The sequence below is a fragment of the Vombatus ursinus genome, unplaced genomic scaffold (assembly GCF_900497805.2).
Source record: "Vombatus ursinus unplaced genomic scaffold, bare-nosed wombat genome assembly UNPS02014808.1, whole genome shotgun sequence".
NCBI classification, from domain to species: Eukaryota; Metazoa; Chordata; class Mammalia; order Diprotodontia; family Vombatidae; genus Vombatus; species Vombatus ursinus.
The window spans coordinates 5,940,758-5,965,677 of NW_020954586.1; the positions used below are offsets into that span (position 1 = coordinate 5,940,758).

A 24,920-nucleotide genomic window follows, 5' to 3' on the forward strand; every position below is an offset into this window, starting at 1 on the left:
ATCTGTTGATATAATCATATGATTTTTCTTGCCTTTGTTACTGATCTGGTCAATTATGCTGATAGTTTTCCTAATATTGGACCAGCCTTGTCTTCCTGGTACAGATCCCACCTGGTCATAGTGTGTGATCTTTGTGATATATTGCTGTAATTTCCTTGCTAGTATTTTATTTAAAATTTTTTCATCAGTATTCATTAGGCAAATTGATCTATAGTTTTCTTTCTCTGTGTTTGCTCTTCCTGGCTTAGGTATTAGTACCACGTTCGTGTTGTAAGAGAAATTTGGTAGAACTCCTTTGCCTATTTTTCCAAATAGTTTATATGGCATCGGAATTCATTGTTCTTTAAATGTTTAGTAGAATTCACTTGTGAATCCATCTGGTCCTGGTAATTTTTTTTCTTGGGGAGCTCATGGATAACTTGTTTGATTTTTTTTTCTAAAATAGGGTTATTTAGGTGTTCTATTCCTCTTCTGTTAATCTGGGCAATATATTTTATGTTAGTATTCATCCATTTCTCTTAGATTGCCATTTGTTGGCATATAATTGAGCAAAATAGCTCCTAATAATTGCTTTAATTTTATTTTCATTGGTGGTGAATTCACCCTCTTCATTTTTGATACTGGTGATTTGGTTCTTTTCTTTCTTTTTTTTTTTAATATTAAATTAACCAGTGGTTTATCTATTTTATTGTGGGTTGTTTTTTTTTTTTTAATAAAACCAGCTCCTAGAATTATTTTTTCTTAAGTGATTTTCTCACTTTGAATTTTGTTAATCTCTCCTTTGATTTTTCAGGATTTCCAATTTGGTGTTTAGTTGGGGATTTTAGAATTTGTTCTTCTAGTTTTTTTTTCAGTTACATGCCCAGTTCATTGATCTGTTCTTTTTCTCTTTTATTGGTATAAGCATTTAGAGATATAAATTTTCCCGTAAGTACTGCTTTGGTTGTATACCATAAATTTTGGTATGTTTTCTCATTGTTGTCATTCTCTTTAATGAAATTATTTATTGTTTCTATGGTTTGTTCTTTCATCTACTAATTTTTCAGGGTTAAATTATTTAGTTTCCAATTAATTTTTAATCTATGTTTGCACAGCCATTTATTGAATATAATTTTTATTGCATTATGGTGTGAAAAGGATGCATTTAATATTTCTGCTTTTCTGCATTTGGTTGTGGGGTTTTTATGCCCTAGTACACATTCAATTTTTGTAAAGGTACCATGTGCAGTTGAAAAAAAGGTATACTCCTTTCTATTCCTATTCAGTTTTCTGTAGACGTCTATCATATTTAATTTTTCTGAAAGTCTCTTCATCTCTGTAACTTCTTTCTTCTTTATTTTATATTTAGATTTGTCTAGTTCTGAGAAGGGAAAGTTGAGGTGTCCCATTAGTATAGTTTTACTGTTTGTTTCATTCTGTAATTCATTTAATTTTTCCTTTAAGAATTTGAATGCTATACCATTTGTTGCATATATGTTTAGTATTGATGTTACTTCATTGTCTATGGTACCTTTTAGCAAAATGTAGTTTCCTTGCTTATCTCTTTTAATTAGATCTATTTTTGCATTTGCTTGGTCTGGGATCATGATTGCTACTGCTGTTTTGGTTGTTTTTTTTTTTAATTCTCATCTGAAGCATAACAGATTCTGCTCCAGCCTCTTATTTTGATTCTGTGTGTCTTTCTGTTTCAAGTGTGTTTCTTGTAAACAACATATTGTTGGATTCGGGTTTTTAATCCATTCTGCTATCTGCTTTCATTTTATGGATAAGTTCGTCCCATTCACATTCATAGTTATGATTACTAACTGTACTTCCCTCCATCCCATTTTCCCCCTGTTTATCCTTCTCTCTGTCTCTCTCCTCTCTCTCTCTGTACCTCTCTCTCCCTCCCTCCCTCTTCCCTTCTCCCTTAATCTGCCTGTCCTATCAACCCAGCATCCCCTCCCCCACATTTCTATCCCCTCCCCTCTTCCCTGTTGGATAAGATAGATTTCTATACCAAACTGAGTGTGTGTGGCATTCCCTCATTGAACCAATTTCAATGAGAGTGAGGTTCAAGCATTGTCCGCCATCCCACCCTCATTTTCCCCTGCCGCTGCAAAAGTTCTTCCTTGTGTGCCTGTTTTATATGAGATAATTTTTGCTATTCTTTCTTTCCTTTCTCCCAGCGCACCCCTCTTTTTCACTCCTTAATTTTTTCTTTGAGATCATCCTATCATAGTCAACTCACACCTGTGCCCTCTGTCTATGTATACTCCTTCTGACTTCCCTAATAATGATACCATTCTTAGGAGTTATAAGTATCATCTTCCCATAAAAGAATGTAAACTGTTTGACCATATTAAGTCCCTTAAGATTTCTCTTTCATGTTTACCTTTTTATGCTTCTCTTGAGTCTTGTGTTTGGATGTCAAATTTTCTATTTCTATTTCTATTTCTAAATTTTCTGTTCTGCTCTGGTCTTTTCATTTTCCCCTCAGTAGGATTATAGGTTATTCTTGGTTATAATCCTAGCTCCTTTGCCTTCTGGAATAACATATTTTCTTCTCCTTTAATGTGGAAACTGTTAAATCTTATGTGATCCTGACTGTGGCACCATGATATTTGAATTGTTTCTTTCTGGTTGCTTGCAATATTTTGACCTGGGATCTTTGAAATTTGGCTATAATATTCCTGGGAGTTTTCATTTTAGGATCTCTTTCATGAGTTAATCAGTGGATTCTTTCAATTCTATTTTACCCTGTTATTCTAGGATAGCAGGGCAGTTTTTCTTGATGATTTCTTGAAATATGTCTAGATCCTTTTTTTTTTTAATCATGGCTTTTAGGTAGTCCAGTAATTCTTAAATTATCCCTCCTCAATCTGTTTTCCAGGTCACTTGTCTTTCTGATGAGATAGTTCCCATTTTCTCCTATTTTTTTTAATTCTTTTGTCTTTATTTTATTGTTTTTTGATGTCTCATGGAGTCATTAGCTTCCACTTGACCAATTCTTATTTTTAAGGAATTATTTTCTTTGGTGATCTTTTGTACCTCCTTTTGCATTTGACCAGTTCTGTTTTTTAGGGAGGTCTTTTCTTCAGAGAATTTTTGTGCCTCTTTTACCATTTGGCCAATTCTGTTTTTTAAAATGTTATTTTCTCAGTATTTTTTGTGCCTTTTTTACTAAACTGTTGACTTTTCATAGTTTTCTTGCATCACTCTCATTTATTTTCCCAATTTTTTTTCTACCTCTTTTATTTGGTTTTTAAAAACCTTTTTGAGCTCTTCCAGGAATTCTTGTTGGGCTTGTGTCCAATTCAGTTTTCTTTGAGACTTTGCTTATAGAGATTTTGACATTGATGTCTTCTTCTGAGTTTGTCTTGATCTTCCCTGTCACCATAGTAGTTTTTTATGGTCAGGTCATTTTTTTTTCTTGTTGTTTGCTCATTTTTTCAGCTTATTTCTTGATTTTTAACTTTATGATAAAGTTGGGCTCTGCTCACCTGGGTTTAGGACAGGTGTTGGAGGTACAGGGGCACTATCCCAAGCTTCAGGTTTTTTCATGCTGCTGTTTTCAGAGCTAGGTCTGGGGTCTGTAATCTTTTGGTATTTTCAAGGTGGTGTGAATCAGGGAAAGGTGTGACCACTTGACTCCGGTCTTTACCTAGATAGGGCCCCTGTTCCCTGGCAACTACAAGTGCTAGTGGTCCTCTTGGCCCCAGAACTGTGACCTGCAGTGCAGCTGTACGTGGGCAGTGCAGCAGGGTCTTGAACCCAGTGCCAAAAAAAGGGGGCCCTGTAATCTCTTTCCGCCTAGTTGCCCGACCCCCTTACTATCTCTGGGCTGAGAGCTCCTGGAGCTGCTAGTGCCATCACAGCCGCCTCCAAGGCCTGTTGCTGGTGCTGCCGTTGTGTGCTGTGCTCTGGGCCAGCCCTGACCTCACTGTCACAGATCTTTTTCCCTGACCTCCTAAGTCATCTTGGTCTAGAAAACGCTCACCCGCACCTTTGTTGGGTCTTCCATTCTAGGATTCGATTTGTAGCATTATTTTTTAGTTGTTTGGAGGGAAATGTTGGGAGAGTTCAGTTGAGTTGCTGCCTATACTGTGCCATCTTGGTGCTGCCCTACATTTTTATTTAAATAAATATCTTGATAACTACATTTCAATGAAACTGATTTCCTTTGTAATCCTATGTATTAGAGAACACCGTTCTCGGTGGGCACGGCAGCACACACCTGTAATGTTTATCTGTCTTTTCCACCCCCATTTAGGACAAAGTTGACGCTGGTTTGCCCACTGCAATAGTAAGTGTACATTTTTTTCTCTTTTAATCAGAACAAAGTAATTGTTGTTCTTTGTTTTTCAAAGTGTTAATGTTTGTGATGTCTGCATTTCTGAGACCGATTTCACTGCTGGTTTCCATGATCAGTAGGTTTATCACTTGTCATAGTTCAGTTTTCATTTGAAAGGAGGAGCAATGATTTGCTGACTCTGCCCCACTCTCCTGCTCTTCTCTAAAAGTAAAGCTGTTTCCTGGGTGACACTACTTCTCCCCCACTTTCCCAGGGCAGTAAACTGAGGGCTGAATAGCACTGGTGTCCGTCAGTGTCCCTGCTAAATAATTAATTAAGGGTTTTGTTAGATAGCGAGCAGAGGGTTGGGGAGAACATGCCCTTTCCCTCTGGCCTCATCTTTCTCTCCCTTGGCCCAGGTGACTTTTTTATTAGTCAGTCACTTGGTGAGAGAGTGATCTTGTCATCCCTTGGCCCCAGTAATGTCCTGGGGAACACAGGGCTACTGGACATTACCTCCTTCTCTCTGCTCATATGAGGCTGAATTTGTTTATCATGGGGCCGCAGGTGAGGCCGCTGCCAGATCCTGAACCCCGGATTCTGCCTGCGCACCTCTGGAAGAATCGTGTGCCTGTGACTGGCCCCTCGATGTGGTGGTTCTTGTAGCCATTTAGAGGGAAAGGGGCTGAAAAGCCACTTTTTGCCCACATCTTGTGGTACCTCCCATCAAGCAGGGGCCGCGTGTGACTCTGGGCAGAGAGGGGCAGCCTGACCATCTGTCGGTGCCTCACTGGGCAAGGCAGGTGGTCAGGAGTTGGAGGTGGGGGGAAGATGGGCAGGAGATGGGGATGGACACAATCGGTTCTTCTCTCTAAACATCGCCCTCTTTTCCTTTTGTTCCCAGGCGGTGTCCAGTCTGATTGCTGTGGGGACTTCTCATGGATTGGCCTTAATCTTTGGTAAACTCATTAACCCTTGTGTTTCCTTGAAATGGGGAGGGAACATCCACATCTGAGGTGGGATGTCCTGGAGCACAGTTAGGAAAACTGGCCGAGGAACCCGCCTCTCCCTCATTAAGCCAACCCAGCCTCATCTTCCCTCCATGCTGTCTCTTGGGTTATAGCCCATCGTGCCTCTTCAATGTGCGCCAGTGGTTTGGGGGTCTGAGGATGTGGGTGCAGATCCTGGCTCTGCTCCTTAGGCTTGTGTGACTTGGGGACGTAGTTTAACCTTTCTGGGCCTCAGTTTCCACAGCTGTAAAATAAGGGATGGGACTAAAGCACCTCTAAGGTCTCTTCTGAATCCACCCCCATGATCCTCTTACCTCGAGTCTAGTAAGACTGAAAGGGAGCTAAAAGGTTAGAAGCAGGATGGCCTAGTGGGCAGAGCACCAGTCTTGGTCCTGCCTCTAACATTGAAGTAGCTTTGTGACTTGGCAAGTTCTGTAACTTCTCAGAACCTCATTTTCCTCATCTGTAAAATGGGGATAACTGAAGTAATGAACGTAAAGCCCTCCTTAAACTCTCCCCTCTCTAACAATGTGAGCTGCTGTGAATGATGAGGATGCCAGTGACTGAGGATCGTTTTCACCCAGTCAATTGCCCTACCCCCAGGAAGACTTTTCCCAGGGCAGCTAGATGGCACGGTGGATAGAGTACCAGCCCTGGAGTCAGGAAGGCCTGAGTTCAAATTTGGCCTCAGAAGCTTACTAGCTGTGTGACCCTGGGCAAGTCATTAACCCCAATTGCCTAAAAAGAAAGAAAGACTTTTCCCACCTGGGCTTCGAGTCATGAGTAGCCTTGTTCCTAAGGATTTCCAGGGAATAAGGTTGCCAGCCTCCCCTCCCTACCTGGATTTCACCATCTTTAATGCTGTGAAGTTTTCTTTGTGTCTGCTGTGATGACCCCTTGCTGGAGAATGTCATGTTCTGCCTTGACGCCTGAGGGGAGCCTTTAGTCCTGTCTCGTGCACTTGTGCTTTGAACACTCAGCATTGGTTGACTACCACTGGGCCATGTTTCCTGATGACCCTTGTCAGCGTTCCCTCGGGGTCTCTCTAAGCCTCACATATCCACTCTTAAATGAAGCTTCCCACTGGATGCAGTGTAGATTTGAATGGGGATTATGGAACGGTCACATAGCTCCTCTCTGCTGACCTTGCCACCCTCTTGAGTGACCCTCCGCCAGTGGCCAGCAAGGCTGCTCTTCAACCCTTTTTGTCCTAGGAATGCGGGGCCACATGTTTCCCACTGTCCACGTGGACAATTGGCCTTCCTTTCCTTAATGCTGCTTTTGGAAGAAACAGTCATATAAAAGTGATTTTAAGTATTGTCTTAGACAGTTGATGTGGGAGCTCACATTTATAAAACAGAATATTGGCTTTTGCTGTTCTCCTAATTAAAGTATGGCAGATGGAAAGCAGAAAGGCCTTAGAAGGAATTCTGAGGGGCAGCGATCACAAGCCCCAAAATGGAGGAGCAAGAGAAAGGGATGGCGGTACATAGAAAAAAATGGCACTAACCCTAATAATATCAGTTCACATTTATATGTAGCATCCCTCCTCCTAATGTCAGTGTTTGGTTCTGCAAAGACCTGAGTGAGGTTAGAGGCAATAACATTGAGAGGGGCTGTAGGTAACATAGGAACAATGTTCATCAATAGCTAATCAGCCAGTTGTTACGTTGGGGTGCCAAGACTTTCCAGTGGGGTTAAGCAAGAGTTTATCAAAGATGTCTCACAAAACAGCATCGTTGAGGCATCTTGTGTGGTGCACCTGCCTTCAGAGGGTTTTTGTCCAAGCCACCACTGGGCAGGGTCAGCATCATTGCCCCTATTTTGCAGATGAGGAAACTAGGCTCAGAGGTGAGAGGCCCCCTGCCCACAGCCTCACGAGGAAGCCACGCGTCAAACCCAGTGCCTCCCTCCGTGCATTGACCCACGCGGTCTCATCTTGCTACATTTTCATCTGCCAGAAAACCTCACTTTAGACACAGTTTATCTTCATTCATCTTGGCCGTTCTCCGTTTCTCATAGCCCCATTTATACTCTTTCTGCCTTCTTTGGTCACTTGGCAGTGGACCTCAGGCCTGTCATACCTACACATTATTCTCATAAAATCTCTTACTTGATGGGAGCTAAGTAGAGCCCGCTATATATATATATATATATATATATATATATATATATATATATATATATCTCTTAGTCCTCAGGTTCTTGAGGCCCACAGCTTGATTTCTTTTAGGGCCAGGAAGGTTTCCCATAGCGTGCACGAGACCAAAAGATGATGACATTAATAATGTTCACCTTCCATTCCATGCCCTCAAGAAAAACAAATTTTGCCAATTGGAATGTTTTAGGAGAGCATGTTAATATATTCTGACTGTAATTTATAGTAGTGAAATTTAATAAATCCAACTCATCAATTACTGTAAATTTTTAATGTTTGGATAATGATGTCTTGTCAAATGAATTAAAAGTCCAGTTTAAGGCCCTCGAAGAAATTCTAGTCTGTTGATTTGCTGGGAAGTGTTAAAGGTTCTTGAGGCCTGCATGAGATTACATTTAACCTTTTCATTGATACTCATGGGACAGAGCATCAGATGTTGAATTCTAATTATAGAAGCATCATTTAGCTTCACTTCAAAATAGAGATGACTTCATTAACAGTAATCATTTTAAAGAGAGAAAGTTCACTATCTGTAGATAAGAAAACAACAGATAAGTAGCCGTTTCTGAAATGTGGATATAGGCTGCCTTTTCTGGAATTCCAGGGTAGACAACATTTGTAGCATATCCAGGGTTTACTTTGGCGTAGGGACTCATAAGCACTGACCTCTGGATAGTTTGTTTTGGGGATCGGTTCTCTCAGCACATGAGCTTTCTTCCCTTGTAATTCATTTCTGTGTTTCTCATGTGAACGTGCTGCCCCTTCCCATGTCGGCAGGAATGTTTACGCATTCTCTCACTTCCCAAACCAAATGCCCCAGAATCTGCATGAAGGCTAGAAGCACCAGTTGGCCAGTAGGACTGTGGTCATGTTGTCCCCACCTCTGAGGCTTTTCCCTCCCTGGCCTCTAGGTAACCAGACAAGCCACCACGATGGGCTTTGAAATTGACTTCTTGCTTTTCTTTCTTTCTCCATCTTTTCTCCATGGACCGAAAAAGGAAAAGGTACAGTGAATGTGCATTGTGCATGTGGCCTGCATGGCTTCCTCTCTTTCTTTTGGCCTGGTAGAGTGCTCTAAGGGAGCAGAGACCCACACCAGGTAGCCTGGCAGCAGAGCTGGCACTGGTGGGCTGGGCTGGGCTAGGGAAGAGTAGACTGCACATGGTGAGGCCCCATGGAAGCTGCCTTTGGTACACACGCCAACTGTGTAGGTAGTGAGCCATCCTCAGCTGATTGGCATGGGTTTGGCCAGACTGCTTGGAGTGTCCATAGCCAGAGAAGTGGGACACAAGCACTTCCCCATTCTGCCCTCTCTTCCTCTTTCCTCCATGCTCAAGGAAGGAGGCTTCAGTGCAGGTAGAAGCTCAGGCAGGAATGCGGGTGGTTGTTTTCTTCCTCTCTTTAAATATTGAGCTAAAGAGAGTTGGATACCAGCAGTCCAAGAAATCGAAAGATTGAACAGTATTCTTTCAGGGACATGTTCTCATGTCTGAGAGGTGTTTTTACCTTTGAAAGTTTTTGGAACTTGTATATACAGGGTGGGGACAAGAAATGATTGAATTTGGAGTTGTGGAAAGAAGAGTCACAGGAGTAGAGAATTCATCCATTCAGCCTGAGGTTGGGTGACTGCATTATCTACATTGGCATTTACCTGTGGCTCTCTCTTGGATTACTCAGAAAACTACTGGGAAGCTCCATTTGCTTCCCAATAATAATGTAATAATGTAATTAGAAATGTATTAGTAATGTAATTAGAAATATGTATCATAATATGCATGTATACATATGTATGTATATTACATATATGTATATGTATATATATGTGCATGTGTCTATATATAATATCTATAGCTCTCTCTCTATAGAGAGAGAGCGAGATCTCATAGAATCTAGTTTAGATGAATTTTGAATTGTTAGTGTTACATAGGCTCTCAGTGATTACTATGGGTATTTTAGTGATAGGGACTGGCCCTGTGATTTCATTGGTATAGGGAATTATTGCTAGGTGAGGAGGGTCCCTCAACCAGTGCAGGGCAGCCTGCCCTTCTCTTTGACGTTTACTGAGATTTAGAGTTTACCGAGAACAGAGGTGTCAGACCCGAGGCCCACGAGTGAATTCCCAGCCAGATGAAAATGTAATTGGAAATGTTTAACAGAATAACTAAAAATACACTACAACATGTAACAGACAGCATTCACATGTGGTTTTCTAAGTCAGTCTGAGGCTCACAGAGATCTGTTTCTATTTGACTTTGGCACCACGACCTAGAATATTCAGAGGTGAAGGACTTTCCTGGGGTCACACAGCCCAGACTTTGGCAGCACTTGACCCTGAATCTTTTTTTTTTTAATATTTTTATTATGTAGTTTCTTCTTTTTATTTATTTATTTATTTATTTATTTATTTTACATTTTGTTTGTTTGTTTTGCTAGGCAATAGGGTTAAGTGACTTGCCCAGGGTCACACAGCTAGTAAGCGTCAAATGTCTGAGGTTGGATTTGAACTCAGATCCTCTTGACTCCAAGGCTGGAGCTCTATGCACTGTGCCACCTAGCTGCCCCCTTGACCCTAAATCTTCCTGGCTCTGAGGCCACCTCTAACCACTATTCCCTCCTGCCTCTTACTAGCATTATAATGAATCAAAACAGTAATATCATACTAATAATATCACCTTACGTTACATTCAGAAGTCCTATGCTTTGTTTTTCTACAGTGCTTTGTATTTTTCAAAGTGTTTTCACAGTTTTGATCCTGAGAAGAAGGTTCAACAAATCTTATCCCCAGAGATGAATTTAGTTGCCTAAGACCCCACAGCACCTGGGGCTCGGGTCTCTAGACACCTCATCGAACAGTTTTTCTGCTCAGTTGTCTCGGCCAGACAGAATGTGCCATTTGGGATGGCCGCTAACATGGTGGTCCTTCTCTGTCAGAGGAGGGGAGAAGGCTCCCTCTTGTGGTGCTGAAGTGAAAAGGAAGGCACCCCAACAGTCCCGAGGGTTAGACTGTGCAGAGGGAGCCTGCCCCCGCCTTGTGCCGGCTCAGGCCCTCCCACTTCGTCTCGTGATGGCTGTGGGGCCTGTGTCCTTATCAGCAGGGATAGTGTTTGGATTTTACCTCCTCCTCAATGGCTGATCCGACGCCTGGTGTTCCCTCTGTCTTAATTAACCAGGAAGGCTTAGGGAGCCTCGGGGTGCCCGAATTATACCCCAGTCAGGCATCAGTGGGACTTGTGTTGCATTGTTTCTTATCTTGGGATTTTTATATCATGAGACCCCTCATGCCTGCGCCAAGGTCCATCTTAACCTCTTCCCTGAGTCAGGATGAAATCTCATAGAAGTGGATCTACCGTCCCTTGGCTGGTTGGGCTGGCCAGCACCTTGAGGCATTAGTCAGATACCACTGAAGTCCTCTGCTGGACCCTCTGTTTAAGCCTCCCCGGGAGGTGCGCTCATGGCTAATTGGTATCATCTAGCCATACAGCATCAACTTGTGATCCAGCCCTGGAGGTCTGAAGGTCGTAGCCTAGCACTCCTCAGATTTGGAGCAGGAAGAGGCCTTCAGAAGCCATCTAGGCCACCTCTCTCACTTTGCAAAGTCCCAGAGAGGGGAAAAGTACTTACCCAGAGTCACAGGGTGAAAGGTGACAGAGCCAGGCCCGGACACTTACGGTGTGCTGTGCCAAGCGTGGATTATGGCCCGTTCTGCCCCCCACAGCCAAGACCGAGCTTCAAGAGACTTTGCTGACTGGCCTCCAGCTTCTGGGAACCACAGAGCCTGGGGAAGATGGTGAGGAAGCCTAGTGGTCTTCAGGTTCTCCAACGGGGACTGTAGCTGGCCTCTCCTTTCTTCCCTCCCCCTCTGGAACGTCTCCTTTCCTTTCTCAGACTCCTTTCAAATTGTATCTTCCCTTTCACTTCTCTCACTTTCCATCCTTCCTTTCATCCCTCATGTCTCTCTACTTTGTTGAGTTATCAGAACACTTGAATTGACAAGTTATAGTAGAACATATAAAACTGGCTAAAATTTGCTGATGGTGTCTTTGGAGCCACATAGCCGGCAGCCTCTGTCTGCTTCCTATAAACAAGAAGAAAGGCAGAAAGTGAGATTTGCAGGGGAGGTGAAGAGGGAGGAGGGCAGCTAGGTGGTGAAGTGGATAGTGCACTGGGCTTCGAATCAGGAAGGCTCATCTTCATGAGTTCAGATCTGGCCTCAGACACTAACTGTGTGACCCTGGGCAAGTCACTTAACCCTGTTTGCCTCAGTTTCCTCATCTGTAAAGTGAGCTGGAGAAGGAAATGGCAAACCACTCCTGTATCTTTGCCAAGAAAACCCTAAATGTGGTCACAGAGAGTAGAACTTGACTGAAACAACTCAACAACAAAGAGGGGGGGCTTTTACAAAGTTTCTTTTGCAGCATCGGTAGATCTTAGAATTGTTCTTAGCCCAGTTTACTTCAGAAAGCTCCAGTTGTGATCATGGCTTTTATAATTCTGACAGTACTTAGTTGGCACATCCTAACTTTCCTTACTCAGCATTTGAAGTCCGCCATATTGTGAAAGCATCATGGAGGAACTGTTAAGTATTGAATGGGTCTGAAGCTCATCGTTGGGTGAGATCTTTCAGTAGAGGATGGAAGGCCTTCTGGCACGACTTGGTGATTCCTTGTTCACTCCCCTCTGATTGGGGGGGTAGCAGCTCTGGCCTTAGTCAGGGGGTCTAGTCCCACTTATACACAAGGTGTCATTTATGGCCCTCTTCTCCCTTTCTGTTTCTTTTCAGCCCAGGCTCCTGCCTAATCCAAATGGCCCAAGCTAGAGGTGTATAGAGCACCCTGTTTCCTGACTGTTCTAGTATGACAGCCTACAACCTAATGCCTAAAACTCTCAAATGATCTTTGAAAAACTGGGTACAAATAAAAGCACGCGGTGGGGAGAGGGAGCCTCATCAAAGGGTAACAGCACACTCATCTATGAATCTGTGAACAAAAAAGCATCCGTTAAATTCTTCCTGTGTGCCAAGCACTGGACCGCGTACATAGAAATAGAAGACACTGGATAATCATTGCTCTCTCGTGGAGGGCAATGGTGGCTGACAAAGAACTTTGAACTGCAGGACCAGCAAAAGGCCAGAGGCTTTAAGGTGCTGCGGTAGCGAGGACAGCAAGGCCAGGGGGAGATTTGGGTGAGGTGGGATGTGATAGCTGACGTCAAGTGTGCGAAGGGTCATGGGGGGAGAGGGGTCAGGTTTGTCCTGCTTGGCCCCAGAAGGGAACTAGGAGAAATGGGGGGAAGGTGTGGAGAGGTGGGCTGCTGTGGGGGAGAGCTTCCGTCATACCGTGCCCAAGAGGCACCTTGGAGATATAGGGCCTCGTTACTGTAGGGCATCTTCCTTATCGACCAGAAACGTTTGTGCTCAGCTTGTGCCCAATCTTGTTTGTGGGTTTGGTTCTTAATAGCTTGTGGACATTCCAGAAAATGCAGTCCATCCTCAAAGAGTGAAGATTTGTCCCCACTTGGGTACTTCACCAGTGTGGGCTGGAAGCCCGGGGAGGGTTTCACAAGACACGATCCAAACACGTTCTGGACAGTTTCTGGATCTTTGGAGAGAGCTCATAGTTGTCTGCTGTGAGGATTTTGAAGAGGGGGGAGTGCCCAGTGGAACATCCATGTTCTTGGGCGTTTATTAGAAGATGGGTCACACTCTTGTGTTATAAAGTTATGGGAGGAGTTGAACGAGAATAGTGAGACTGATACCCAAAAGAGGTGAAAAAAGAAAGGGAAGAATATCAGAGAACCCTTAGAAGCCACAACAGGGAGCAAAAGGAGGTGGACCTTGCCATGTGGGAGCGGTCACTTTCAGAGCAAGCCTCGTCTTCTGTTCTCTCTATCAGCAGTGGGGCATTTGCTGACCTTTGTCGAGTTCCTAACGATCAAGAATTTTTTTAAAATGTCCTGTTACTTTGGGATTGTCCATTCCTATTGGCAAAGAAATGTAGTTTTATAATCTTCAAATACATAAAATAATTGGAATTAGGCCATAAAGGTGTGATCTGCCAGAAGGCCCAAGTGCACTGGGTTTAATGAACAAATCAGAATAATTTAAGACGAACACATTGAGGTTTGGGGGGAGGGGGGGACAAAGATGATGATTCCCCACGCTGATGAAATGGAATTCTCTTTATAGATGCAGGTCAGTAATTTAAACAGGCAACTTGCCCCTTGCTTACAAAATTTCTGGGTCACTGAGAACCTAAGTGACTTAGCCAGGGTCACACAGTCAGTGTGTGCCAAAGGCAGGTCTCTCTGACTCTAATGAGACCTCTCATTCTGCGCCACTGCCTCTGAATTGGAGCAAAGTAGGCCTGTTCTCAGAGGCCCAGCGGCTAGAGCTCTGGGCCTGGAGTTAAGAGGTCCCCGAGTTCAAATCCAGCCTCAGACACGTACTAATTTTGTGACCCTGAGCAAGTCACTTAACCTCTGTCTGCTTCAGTTTCTTCCTTATCTGTAAAATGGGTATAACAACATCTGTTTCCAGTGCTTTGCAAATCTTAAAGTGTTGTTATTGGTAATAATAATGGACAGGGTGCTGAAATCAGGAAGACCTGGGTTCAGGTTGTGCCTTTGATGCTTATTGGGTTTTCCGTGGGCAGATTGCTGTACCTCTTGAGGTCTCATTTTTTCCTTCTATGAAGTAGAATTGTATTTTCTGCCCAGAGTGGTTGTGAGGCCCGGATGAGGAACCATGGGAAATGTCCATCATTGGCACATAAGCAGGTGCTGCCAAGGTGCTGGAAAGCGTCCCTCATTCCCCTTGCCCCTGTCCATCTTCCCCAGGGGATGGCCAGCTCCCTGCCTTAAACCCTTTATTTGCCTCACAAGTGTGATCGATGCCAATGGGAAGGTAAACTTCGGTTTCACTTTTGACCAAAGTAACAAATTCTGGCCTAGTGGAGTCCAAATTACTGAGGCTTTTGAAGTGCCTGGGAGGTGATTGTGTTCTGAGGTAACCCAGCCCTGTCAAGCTGAGTAAGAGGTTAAATAAAGATAGAAAAGACAGAAGCTAGATCGTTTACCCAGGGAGCCCCAGTGCTGGGATTGACCCGGGCTTCCCTGAGGAGGCCTCTGTGCGATCAGTGATGGCCCGCACCTAGTTCACTGGCCTGGCTTGGGGTTTGAGGAAAGCGCACCACATTCAGAAGCGAGGCCGAGGCCTGATCTCAGTCCCTTTTCCTCTTTGCCTGGTCTCGCCCTGTCCGCATTCGGGCCCGAGCAGCAGACGCAGGTGGGAGGGGACAGGATGCGCAGAGGATGGGGGTAGGGGGGTACTGATAGTGCCCCCCAAAGGGCTCTGGACCAACAAGGAAAGGCTTCCCCCCCACCCCCCACCATGATCTCCCTCCCTGGTCCCAGCCACGCCCGTGCCTCCATGACCAAAGATGCTTTCTTCCCTTTTGTGGTCCCCAGATCAGAACCAAGCCCTGCGCCTCTGCCTGGGCAGCACCAGCGTCGGGGGACAGTACGGGGCCATCTCTGCTCTCAGCATCAACCACGACTGCTCCAGACTTCTCTGTGGCTTTGCCAAGGGCCAGGTAAGACAGGCCGGGCATGGCAAACAAAGGTGAAGCGGTCTGCCGGTCTGTGCGGTGCAGTGACTGCCCCCAGGTGGGCCGGTGCGAGCGTCCCACCCGGGTTCAAATGTGGCCCGATAGGGCAGCACCACAGTTCACCTCTCTGGGCCTCAGTTTCCTCATCTGTACAACAAAGACTCGGCAGGCCCCTTGTAGTTCTAACTCTGATCTTATGAACTCATTTTCTTCTTGTTTGCTGACATTCTGCCCAGGCGTGGGGCTCCGGGTCCTCCCCCAAGGCACATCAGGGCAACAGTCATGCTTGTGGCTTCTCCTAGGAGCATGTGGTAGAGCCTTCACCTCTAGGATAAAGTACAGGCTCTTGTGCTTGGCCCTGACGGCCTCCTCACCCAGTCCAGGCTTCAGGCTTCCCAGCCCTCTGGCTGGGCTCTGCACACACCAGGCCCCTCTGGCCTCTGCCTCCTCTGCGTGGGCTGTTTTCCCTCCTCCCCCTCTTAGAGTGTCTGGCCACCGTCGGGCCTCTCCCTTCTCGGAAGCTACCTCCTGTCTTTCCTGATTTCACCCCCAGTGCCTCCTGCCCTTCCCTCATTTTCGGTTTATTTCGTGTTTCTTTTTCTGGGCCCAGATTGTGTCCCCCAGCTAGAATGGAGGCACTTGAGGACAGGGGCTGTTTCATTTTTGTTGTGTGTTTTCGGTGTCTCACACAGAGCCTAGCGAGAAGCTACTTAATGGGATTGAGCTGTAACCAATCACACACAGGCTGAATGGGGGGAGGCTAGTGCTGGATGTGGGAGGGATTGCTGCTGGAGGAAGCCAGCAATTACGTGAGGGAAACCTAAGCCCTCAGTGCCCTGGTCAGCACGGACCCCTTCCTAGCTTGGATGCACCAGCCAGGGCGTTCTCTCCAAGACCTTTTCTCCATCCATGCCACTGCATATGTCTGTCTGTGTGCCTGTCTGCTTGTCTGCCTTTCTGTCTGCCTGCCTGCCTACCTACACTCTGTCTGCCTGCCTGTCTTTTTATCTGTCTGCCTGCCTGTCTGTCTGTCTTTCTATCTGTCTGCCTGTCTGTATGTCTGTACGTCTTTCTGTCTGCCTGTTGGTATGTCTTTCTATGAGCCTTCTGTCTGCCTTTCTTCCTGCCTACCTACAGTCTGTCTGCCTGCCTGTCTGTCTGTCTTTCTGTCTGCCTTTCTGCTTGTGTGCCTGCCTGCCTGCCTGCCTGCCTGCCTGCCTCGCCTGCTTCTGGAATTGCTCCCTGGTGCCTGCATACTCACATGCTCACATCTGTCTCCTGACTTCTTGTTTGTACAGAGCCTGCTACAGGAACACAGACTTTTTACAATTTACGTTAGGCTTGGGGGGCTCTTTCAATAAGATAAATAATTCCTCAAAGGGGTTTCTGGGCACACTTGGCACCAGGTTCAAGAGTGAGCCAGGAGCCCCGTGATTTGGCGTCCTCTGCCTGTTCTGGGAGTGCAGCGGTCTGCCTTAGCGAGCCTTCACTGTCAGCAGATTTTACTCGTGTTTTCCATTGAATTCTTTTGTTAGTACATTTGTAAACCAGAGGGGGAATATTTCCGCCAGAAGTTGGATACTACCACCACAACTATTACCACTACTACCGTCACTGCTTGTAGAGCCCTTTAAGGCTTACAAAGCACTTTACAAACATTATCTCATTTGATTCTTACCACAACCCTGGCAGTCAGGTGCCATTATTATCTCCATTTCATAGATGGGGAAACTAAGGCAGACAGAGCCATCAGCTAATAAGTGTCTGAGGCCAGGTCTTCCTGACTCCAGGACCAGCACTTTCTGCACTGTGCCACCAGGCACCTCTACAAAGTATTTACATTCTGGCAGAGTATTGATTAGGTAATATTGTGTCTCCTGTGCCTCTGAGCTCCTGGGGTCCCTGAACTTGTTTTCTTTTTTTGATGTTTTAATAACTCCATTTCAGCATTCTCAGTTTTCTTTGGATTCCTTTGTATTTTGTTTTATCCATTTAAAAAGACAATTCTGAGAAGGGGGTGGGGGTGAGGGTCCATAGACTTCAGAGGCCTGCTGCCAGAGAGGTCTGTTAGCCCCCAGAAAAGGTAAAAACCTCGTCTTTGTGCTTCGTGGTTTACACAGCACTTTCTTCCTCGTGACTCAGTGAGGTTGGTAGCGCAGTCGTTACTAGCCTCATTTTCTCAGTTGAATCAACTGAGGCACCGAGAGGCAGGGACTGACAGTCCCGCCTGTGGTCACAGCTAGTGTCCGAGCCAGGATTTGGACCCTCATCTTCCTTGCCTTGAATTGCAGCGTCTTTCCATGGTAATACACTAAGCATGGCGTCCTGTATTGTGAAACCATATGGAATACATCATAATTTGTTTTCTTATTCTAAGATTTATTGAAAAAATAGAAATATGCAAGAATAAAAATGGTTTCATTTATATAGAACACTCTGTAATTCAAGACCCAAATGAAAAGCAGCTTTGTTTTTGAAAGCAGTTAATTGCCTTCCAGATGACCATGTGGGACTTGGCCAGCGGAAAGCTCTTGAGATCAATAACAGATGCTCACCCCCCAGGAACAGCCATTCTGCACATTAAGGTAACGGGCCTGCGCTTGTCTTCTTCTTGTCATCATTCCTGCATCTTGCATTGATGTCTTAGGAGTAACTGCCCTCCCTCGATCTGGCTGCCCAGGAGTCCAGAGCATGGAGGGCAGCTCTCTGTTCCTGTCTCTCCTGTTGAGTTGGGCCCCTCACTGCTGGGCTTCATAGGGCAGCATCACCAGGCCTGAAATGGGCTTGGGAAACTTTAACAGAGACTAAAGAGCTCTACCCAGTGGGGCGGCCCCATGGCCCCCTCCCCAAAGGCCCCAGGGATTATGCCATGATTGGCCTTTACACCTGGTCTGTTGACCCCACAAAGGAGCTGCCCAATAGGTCAACTGGCCATAGCTATCCAAGGTTAGTCTTAACACTGGAAAACCAGAGAGCTTGGGGGAGATGAGAGGAGATAGGACAGGCAAGAGGAGCCCAGAGGAGGGAGGAGAGTCAGAGACTTGAAGTGGAATCTGGGCCAGTGAGTCCCAGCCACTGATGGGGCAGGAAGACAGGACCCTTTGTTCAGGGTGGGAGGCCTGACACCTGGCCTAGGGAAATGATCGGCCCTCTGCCCCCACCGCAGAGTCTTTGGAGGTGCAGGCAGGGGCTCTTTCATCTGTGTGTGTATGAAGCGGCCCCCTGCCCCTCAGCAGGCTTGAGAGGGACATGCTTCTTGGGGCACGATCTGTACATGGGGTAGTGGGTTGGATTAGATGGCCTTAAAGGTCGCTTCCAACTCTGGGGCCCTGGGGCTCTCTCAGACCCTCTGTGGGTGTTGAGGCCAAATGGGGGAATAAGGACATGAACTTTGGCAGCCCCAGCGACCCCGTTGGGCTGCACAGAAGGCCCCATGACCAGTTGTGCAGCAGTCTGGGGAGGTGGAGAGGCCCCCACTGGCCACGTCTTTACCAGTGGCACGGGACGGTCATCAGTATTCACTTTAGTGAATCCTGAGTTATCATAATGCATTAGAAAGCTGTGAAGTAAAGTGTGTGTTTTAGAAAGAATTCCATAAAAAACTCCCAAGCATTTATAAGAAAGGTACAGGTTAGACAAGGTGACCGTAGGGGTCCCCCCAACTCTGTTATTCTGGAAATTCTTTATGCAAATGGCCTGAGTCTGGGTAAAAGGACTTAGCATATCTGTAGCTATCCACACATACTTGACATCGTGAGATTTTGAGAATAACTTTTAGAAAAAAAGAAACTGGATACTTTTCAAAATGAAAATGAAGCCTGGTTGGTGCTTTGCTCCCTGCCTGAACCGGTCCTGCCAGACACTTTTTTGGAGGCTTCAGGGCTTATGGTTTTCTCCAGAATGAGATACTCCAGAGTCCTCAGGCCCTCCTCCCACACATGGTGGAGCTTTCAGAGTAAGAAGGACAGGCTGAGAGCCATGTGGAAGTCACCAACTGATAACGTGTTTTAGCAAGAGGTTTCTGGGGTTGTTATCACCATCGTGATACATGAATGATTCTATTGAGAAGCTGACAGAAAAATAACATTCCCCTCTCTGTTCAGTTTACAGATGACCCGACTCTCGCCGTCTGCAATGACAGCGGAGGTTCTGTGTTTGAGCTGACATTTAAGTAAGAGCGCGAGGCTGCGTGATGAGATGAAACGGGAAGATGAACCGGGGCTTAGCGCGGTAGAAAACCGAGATAAGACGCAGGCAGGCCTGGAAAGCTCACAGGGTGGAAGCAGGCCAGTGGATGAAATGCCTTCGCCAGCCCCATCATGGCCAGTGTAGATGTGCTTTCGCTGTCTCGGAAACATCCTGGCCCCTTGCAGCTCTCTGTGAAATGGGCAGAATGAAACCCAGACACGAGAAAGCATGAGGGAGTGATTCCCAGCCCGTCATTTCCCCTGGCTAGGGAGAGGGAAGGAAATGTTGGGTCCCATCCCTCCCCAGCTGTGTTCTGGAGGCACGCACGGCACAGCTTAGAACGGCTTTGCCAGAGTTCCGGATTAAAGGGGTTAGGGTCATCAGTCTAGAGCCAGCCCCTCATTCCGTAGGAGAGGAGGAGTGACTGTGCAGAGATACTCCATGCCTAAGGTGGGATTTGAACCCAGGACCCTGACTCCAAATCCAGCATCCGCACCCCCCGTCACTCTGTACATTATGGGCAGAGGAACTTTTAGTGACGGAAGCTAAAGTGGAAGCACCAGTGCTTCTGTGCTGATTATGATAGTTTTATCACTCTTACTATTCTTACGGCAGCAGCAGTATTTCTTGTCATTTTCTATTGATCAGTCTTTGAATTTCAAAGATTGACCTTTACTTGGAGAAGATCTTTTCTACTATTTTGCAAGCCTCCTTATAATGCCAAGAGCTGGTAAGGGAATCGTGGCCCTCCCCTGTTGAGCCGGGTATGAGGCGCATTGAAAACAGAGAAAGATGGGACTCCTGCCGCCTTGGAGAGCCGAGCTGGCTGCCTCCACTCTGACTTGGCCCACTGATTAGAGCTTGCATTTACGTGACGTGTCTCGAGGCTTTCAGACCTCTTTACCAGCCGTTTTCATTTAAGCCTCAAGTACTGCTCCTGTCACCATTTTGCAGATAAGGAAACTGAGCCTCAGAAAGGTCAGAGGAGGCAGGGTCTGGACCCAGGTGTCCAGTTCTGCCTGCCGTCCTTCTGGAGTCAAAGCAGCGCACGCTCGTGCACAAGCGCTCACCCAAGATTTTCTCCTTATTGGGAAGGCGACTGTGGTCAGGGTTAGCATGGGGAGGCCTCAGCCTGCAGGAGGGGCAGGGCCCGATTGCTCTGTTACAGAAGGTGTCAGAAGACTCCCCTGGCTTCCCTTCTCATTGTTCTTGCCCTTTGCTCACCAGGGCTAGGCTGGTAACAGGACAGTGGTGTCTGCTTCTGACCTTCTGAGCATTTCAGGGGCCATGAATTCCTGTAGAAACGGCTGTGGATTTGCAGAGCTAGCCCTGCGGCGACGGCGAGGCGGGAGCCCGATGAGGTGCCGCTCGGGCAGGAGCCGGCCCTCGGGCTGCCCCTTCTGTGGGCATGCTGAGCCCCCTCGCAGCTGGTGCCTCATCCTCCCTCCAAATAGGGTTGGGGACAGTTCATTTTTGTCTTTGCTGTGAACACAGTAGGCACTTAATAAAGGCTTCTCGGATGACTGATCGAGATCAGTGCCGCTGACTCCCTGCCTTTTGGTACTCTCTGCTTGTCCTTGGCCTAAGCCCTGTGTCTCCAATCAGACGCTAAGCTTCTTGAGGCCAAGAACTGTCTTTCTGTTTCTTGTATCTTTTATAGCAGCTGGCACAGTGCTAAGCATGTGATAGTTGATTTTGAAAACGAGAAATCAGAACACCTCAAACCACCTTTTGATGTATTCCGCCTGCATTCTTCCTTCATGCTTTTCAGGCGAGTGATGGGAGTGAGAACCTGTGAATCCCGGTGTCTGTTCAGTGGGTCCAAGGGCGAAGTTTGCTGTATCGAGCCTCTTCATTCCAAGGCCGAGCTCAAGGATCACCCCATCACCCAGTTTTCCTTACTGGCCATGGCATCCTTAACTAAAGTAGGTCTTAGGAACAGGAAGAGGATGTGCATTCAGAGTTACAGCATGATCTGAAGATAATTACAGAGTTTATCTTGAGAAAAATCATGTCTTTATTTCATTTCTTTTCTGCCAAAGATATTGGTCATTGGACTGAAACCGTCTCTGAAAGTGTGGATGACTTTTCCCTATGGACGGGTGAGTAAGGGACTCGTTTTCTTGTTGGCAGGAGGGGAAGGGAATGTGGAGAACGTTGGGAATGTGACTTGTCCTTTGAGTGTTGCTAAAAGCTCTGGAGCATGACAACAGGGGATTCAGGGAGCCCGGTTCTCTCCAAAGGCCGGAGCCCTGGCCTCTGAGCCCCAGTTCTGTCCTGTGGGATTCTCTGGGGCACGGCAGAGGCAAGCCTGTCCCGCACCCGCTTCTCGAGCTCTAACGTGGGGGGTGGGGGTGCTGCTCGCTTTTCCCGTGTTGATGGCAAAGGGTTTGTGCTTCTCTGTTCATAAACAACTGTTATTTTCGTTAGTGTAGATGCTCTCTCTGATTCCTTTTCACCTAAAATTCTGAAGGTACTCCACTCTCTTTGCTTCGGTGTTTGTACCCATAGAGCTCAGTGGCACACTTGGCCCAGTGTGAACAGTGAATTAGGGCCTTTTCATTCTGAGAACAGTGAAGGAAGGCGCATTCAGTCCTCAGTAGGGAGGGGACAAGGAGGCACGTATATCCTAAACTAATCTTTGAACATTAACGTTTCTGCCAAGATGTCGGCTGTATCTGAGCATCAACCTGGAGAAGCTGAGAGCAGCTCATAAGAGAGGTGACGTTGGGATGCCTTGGCATCGGAAACCTCCTCCCCTTCTGGAGGCTGAAGCCATTTCTGCAGCCATCAGAACATGGCGTCTATAGTGTGGCGAGGTGAAAGGTCAAGTCAGAGGGAAAAAAGGGAAGTGTTTCCTTCCCTCCTTACAAGGAAGCTTTGGCTTAGTGAAAAGAGCACTGGATTTCCAGGCAGAAGCCTTGAGTTCAAGGCCCAGCCCAGCTGCTCCCTGGTGGGGTCACAGTGGCCATGAGCTTGAGGCTCTTTGCTTATAAAATAAGGGTCATGCTAGTAGCTGTCCTGCCTTCCTCCCGGGGTTGTGTTAAAATAAAATGAGATTATACACACATGCATCTATGTGTACTCTACATGTATGTGAATATATGTGTTTAGGTATACACTTATATGTGTGTGCACACATGTAGGCTTTATGTGTGTCTGTGCATAGTATATATGTGTGTATGTATATGTAGCATGTACATACATATTATGTCCATCCATCCATCCATCCGTCTATTGGAAATTCCAAAGTATTTCCTAAATGGGATGGCAGCTCGTTGCCATGGAGACCGATGCAGCATCAGCGAGCCCTTCCCCTCCCTAGGTCTGTCATGTGAGAGGCTCGCGGGCTGGCCTCTTGATCGACGGACTTGGAGTCAACCCTCATGGTCATTTCCATCCTTCTAGTGGCGACCTCAGGCCTGCCTCCTGGGTTGTGCCATCCTGTGCTCTCTGTCTGTTCATAGGATTGATTTTTGTTTCCTTTTGGCTTAGATGGATCCCTCCAGCGTTCCGCTGCTGGCCTGGCATTTTGTGGCAGCCAATAATTATGTGAACCCCACGCTGGCCTTTTGCAGAGGAGACGTCGTTCACTTTCTGTTGGTAAGCCTCGATCAGGGAGTGGGTCTGCTATCCTGGAGAGATCAGTATCCTAACATCTGTTTCCTAACTCACCTATTTTTAAATAGCGTATCTACAAAACATGCACCATTGTGGTGGTGTCTGGTTTCTGTAACTTATTATTTAATTGTGCATGGTGTTGTTGTGTTTAACGGGGTGGCTCCGTCGTCCATAAGCCGTGCAGCGGCCCTGGCATTTGGGATGTGGGTTCAGGGCTTGGCTTTGTCACTCCCCCACTTTGGGCCTTCGTTTTTGTAAAATGAGGGGATTGGCCCAGATGGGCTCCAGAGTGATTTCCAGCTCTCACTCTGGACCTGTGTTCCTTGATGGTGAAACGTTGGTATAAACGTTTTTTTAGACCTTCCGCACCTTTCCTTTTCCTGTGTCCTCCTACTCTTTCATCCGTGGGTGGCTTGTCTCAGTTGGGTCTCTCTCCAGGCTTTCTTTCAATTTGTTCTTTCTCCTTCTGCCTCTTGTTACTTGATGGGCGGAGCTGCCTGCGGCCCCCTCCATCCTTCTCTGGAAGCTTTGACAAATGAGCTGGTGTTTTAAACCAGAATTGCCGTCGGCTGCCCAGAGCACTCTGCTTGGAAGGCCATCAAGTGTTGGCCAACCAGGCTGGTGTTTGGGCTCTTCTGCATTCTGGCACTCGATTTATGGCCATTAAACTCCGTGTGAAGCTGTTAGAGTTAATGTCCTTCACTCCCTCCAACCATCTCCCATCATCCCACATCAGTAACTTGTTTTAATGGGCCATGTGGCAATGGTTTTCATTGCCAGCCATGTCCTTTTCTCACTCTTGTTCTTCTAGCTTTGTATGAATTTGTTCTAATAAGTGAGAGGGGGAGAGTGTGGCTTAGTGGGTGGGAAGCCAGCCTTGAAGCCCACGTAATCTGGGTTCAGTCCTGCTCCAGACATGTGTGGGCTGTGTGAGTTTAGCCCCTCAGTGCCCCGGATGGAGCAGATGCCTGTCTGCATGGGCAGAGGAAGCTTCCTCACCTGAAGTCCCATACCAGTGAAATCACACGTCCTGTGCCTGGCCTTACCCTTTTCTCCGTCCAGTCAGTTGGTGATCCGAGTGTGCACAGAGGCGTCCAGAGTAATCCCCACGTCACTAGTGAGTCATTTCCTACCTGTCTTAAAAATAAAGTCAATTTCACCATGGTGTTAGTCAGCGTTTGCCGCGTCTAGCACTTTCGGACTATTTTCTGTCTTTTGCTTACTTGTGTCCCCTGTGCTTAGCGCAGTGCATAGCCTGGCACATGGGGGTGCTTGATAAATGTTGGTTGGCTGTTTTCTCCCAGGAAGCATTCATGATATTCAGGCGCGAGGCTCCCGGGAGGGCTGCGCCCGTCTTTGGCCTCTCCCTCCTCACTCCTGAGCCAGCCAGGTTTTTAACCATCGTGGCGTTTGCATTGAAGTCACCAGATGCCACCGTATACTTTGATTTAAGTAGGAAGATCTTACTTTGTTCTTCATAGAGCTCTCACTCCCTTTTCATCCTCTGCACCTGATGTTGGCACAGGAGCTACGGTAGTTTTCTTGGTGGTCTTTTGAACATACTCATCATGGGCACCACAAGATAAGATGACCAGAAGGCTCATACCATGATGTTTCTTGTTGCCCACGGGCACCCACAAAGGCCGTTCTGCCACCCCTTCCATTACCTCTCTGGGAGGGAGTCATCCTTCCACTCAGGTGCAGCTTCCTTCTCTCACCTTATCTTGTTTATGGCCACAGTGTATCTCCATTGGTCATTAGTCAAGGATCTCACCAACAGCTAAGTTCACATTTATAGAGGGTCTGAAAACCGTGATTCTGGGCACACTTTGCTCCCTTTTTCACCACCCTGACACTATTTCCACACAAGACTGAAGGCAATTTTGTAGTTTGCTTTGGGTCATGGGTGGTGCATACCAAAGAACTCATTGCCAAAGGGTGTGCCTTCTGGTGATAAGCCTGTCTGTACTTAGTGAGGCTGATCTTTGGAAAGCCAGCTCTCTCTTGGGACCTTTCTCAAAGCCTGTGCACATGGAGGCCTCTGTAGAGCTTGTGCGTCCCTGGCC

General features: G+C 46.6%; 1 protein-coding gene across 6 annotated transcripts in view; it reads left to right on the forward strand.

The window, feature by feature from the left end:
* VPS8 (VPS8, CORVET complex subunit) overlaps nt 1-24,920 on the forward strand; it is a 185,225-nt gene that overhangs the window by 26,439 nt on the left and 133,866 nt on the right. For all 6 annotated transcript variants that reach the window (XM_027875404.1, XM_027875405.1, XM_027875409.1 and 3 more), the window contains exons 6-13: nt 4,253-4,285; nt 5,178-5,232; nt 14,906-15,030; nt 17,544-17,630; nt 19,149-19,216; nt 21,005-21,158; nt 21,276-21,335; nt 22,729-22,836. In XM_027875404.1, the coding sequence (XP_027731205.1) occupies nt 4,253-4,285; nt 5,178-5,232; nt 14,906-15,030; nt 17,544-17,630; nt 19,149-19,216; nt 21,005-21,158; nt 21,276-21,335; nt 22,729-22,836 (690 nt within the window). The remainder of the gene's footprint in view (nt 1-4,252; nt 4,286-5,177; nt 5,233-14,905; nt 15,031-17,543; nt 17,631-19,148; nt 19,217-21,004; nt 21,159-21,275; nt 21,336-22,728; nt 22,837-24,920) is intronic.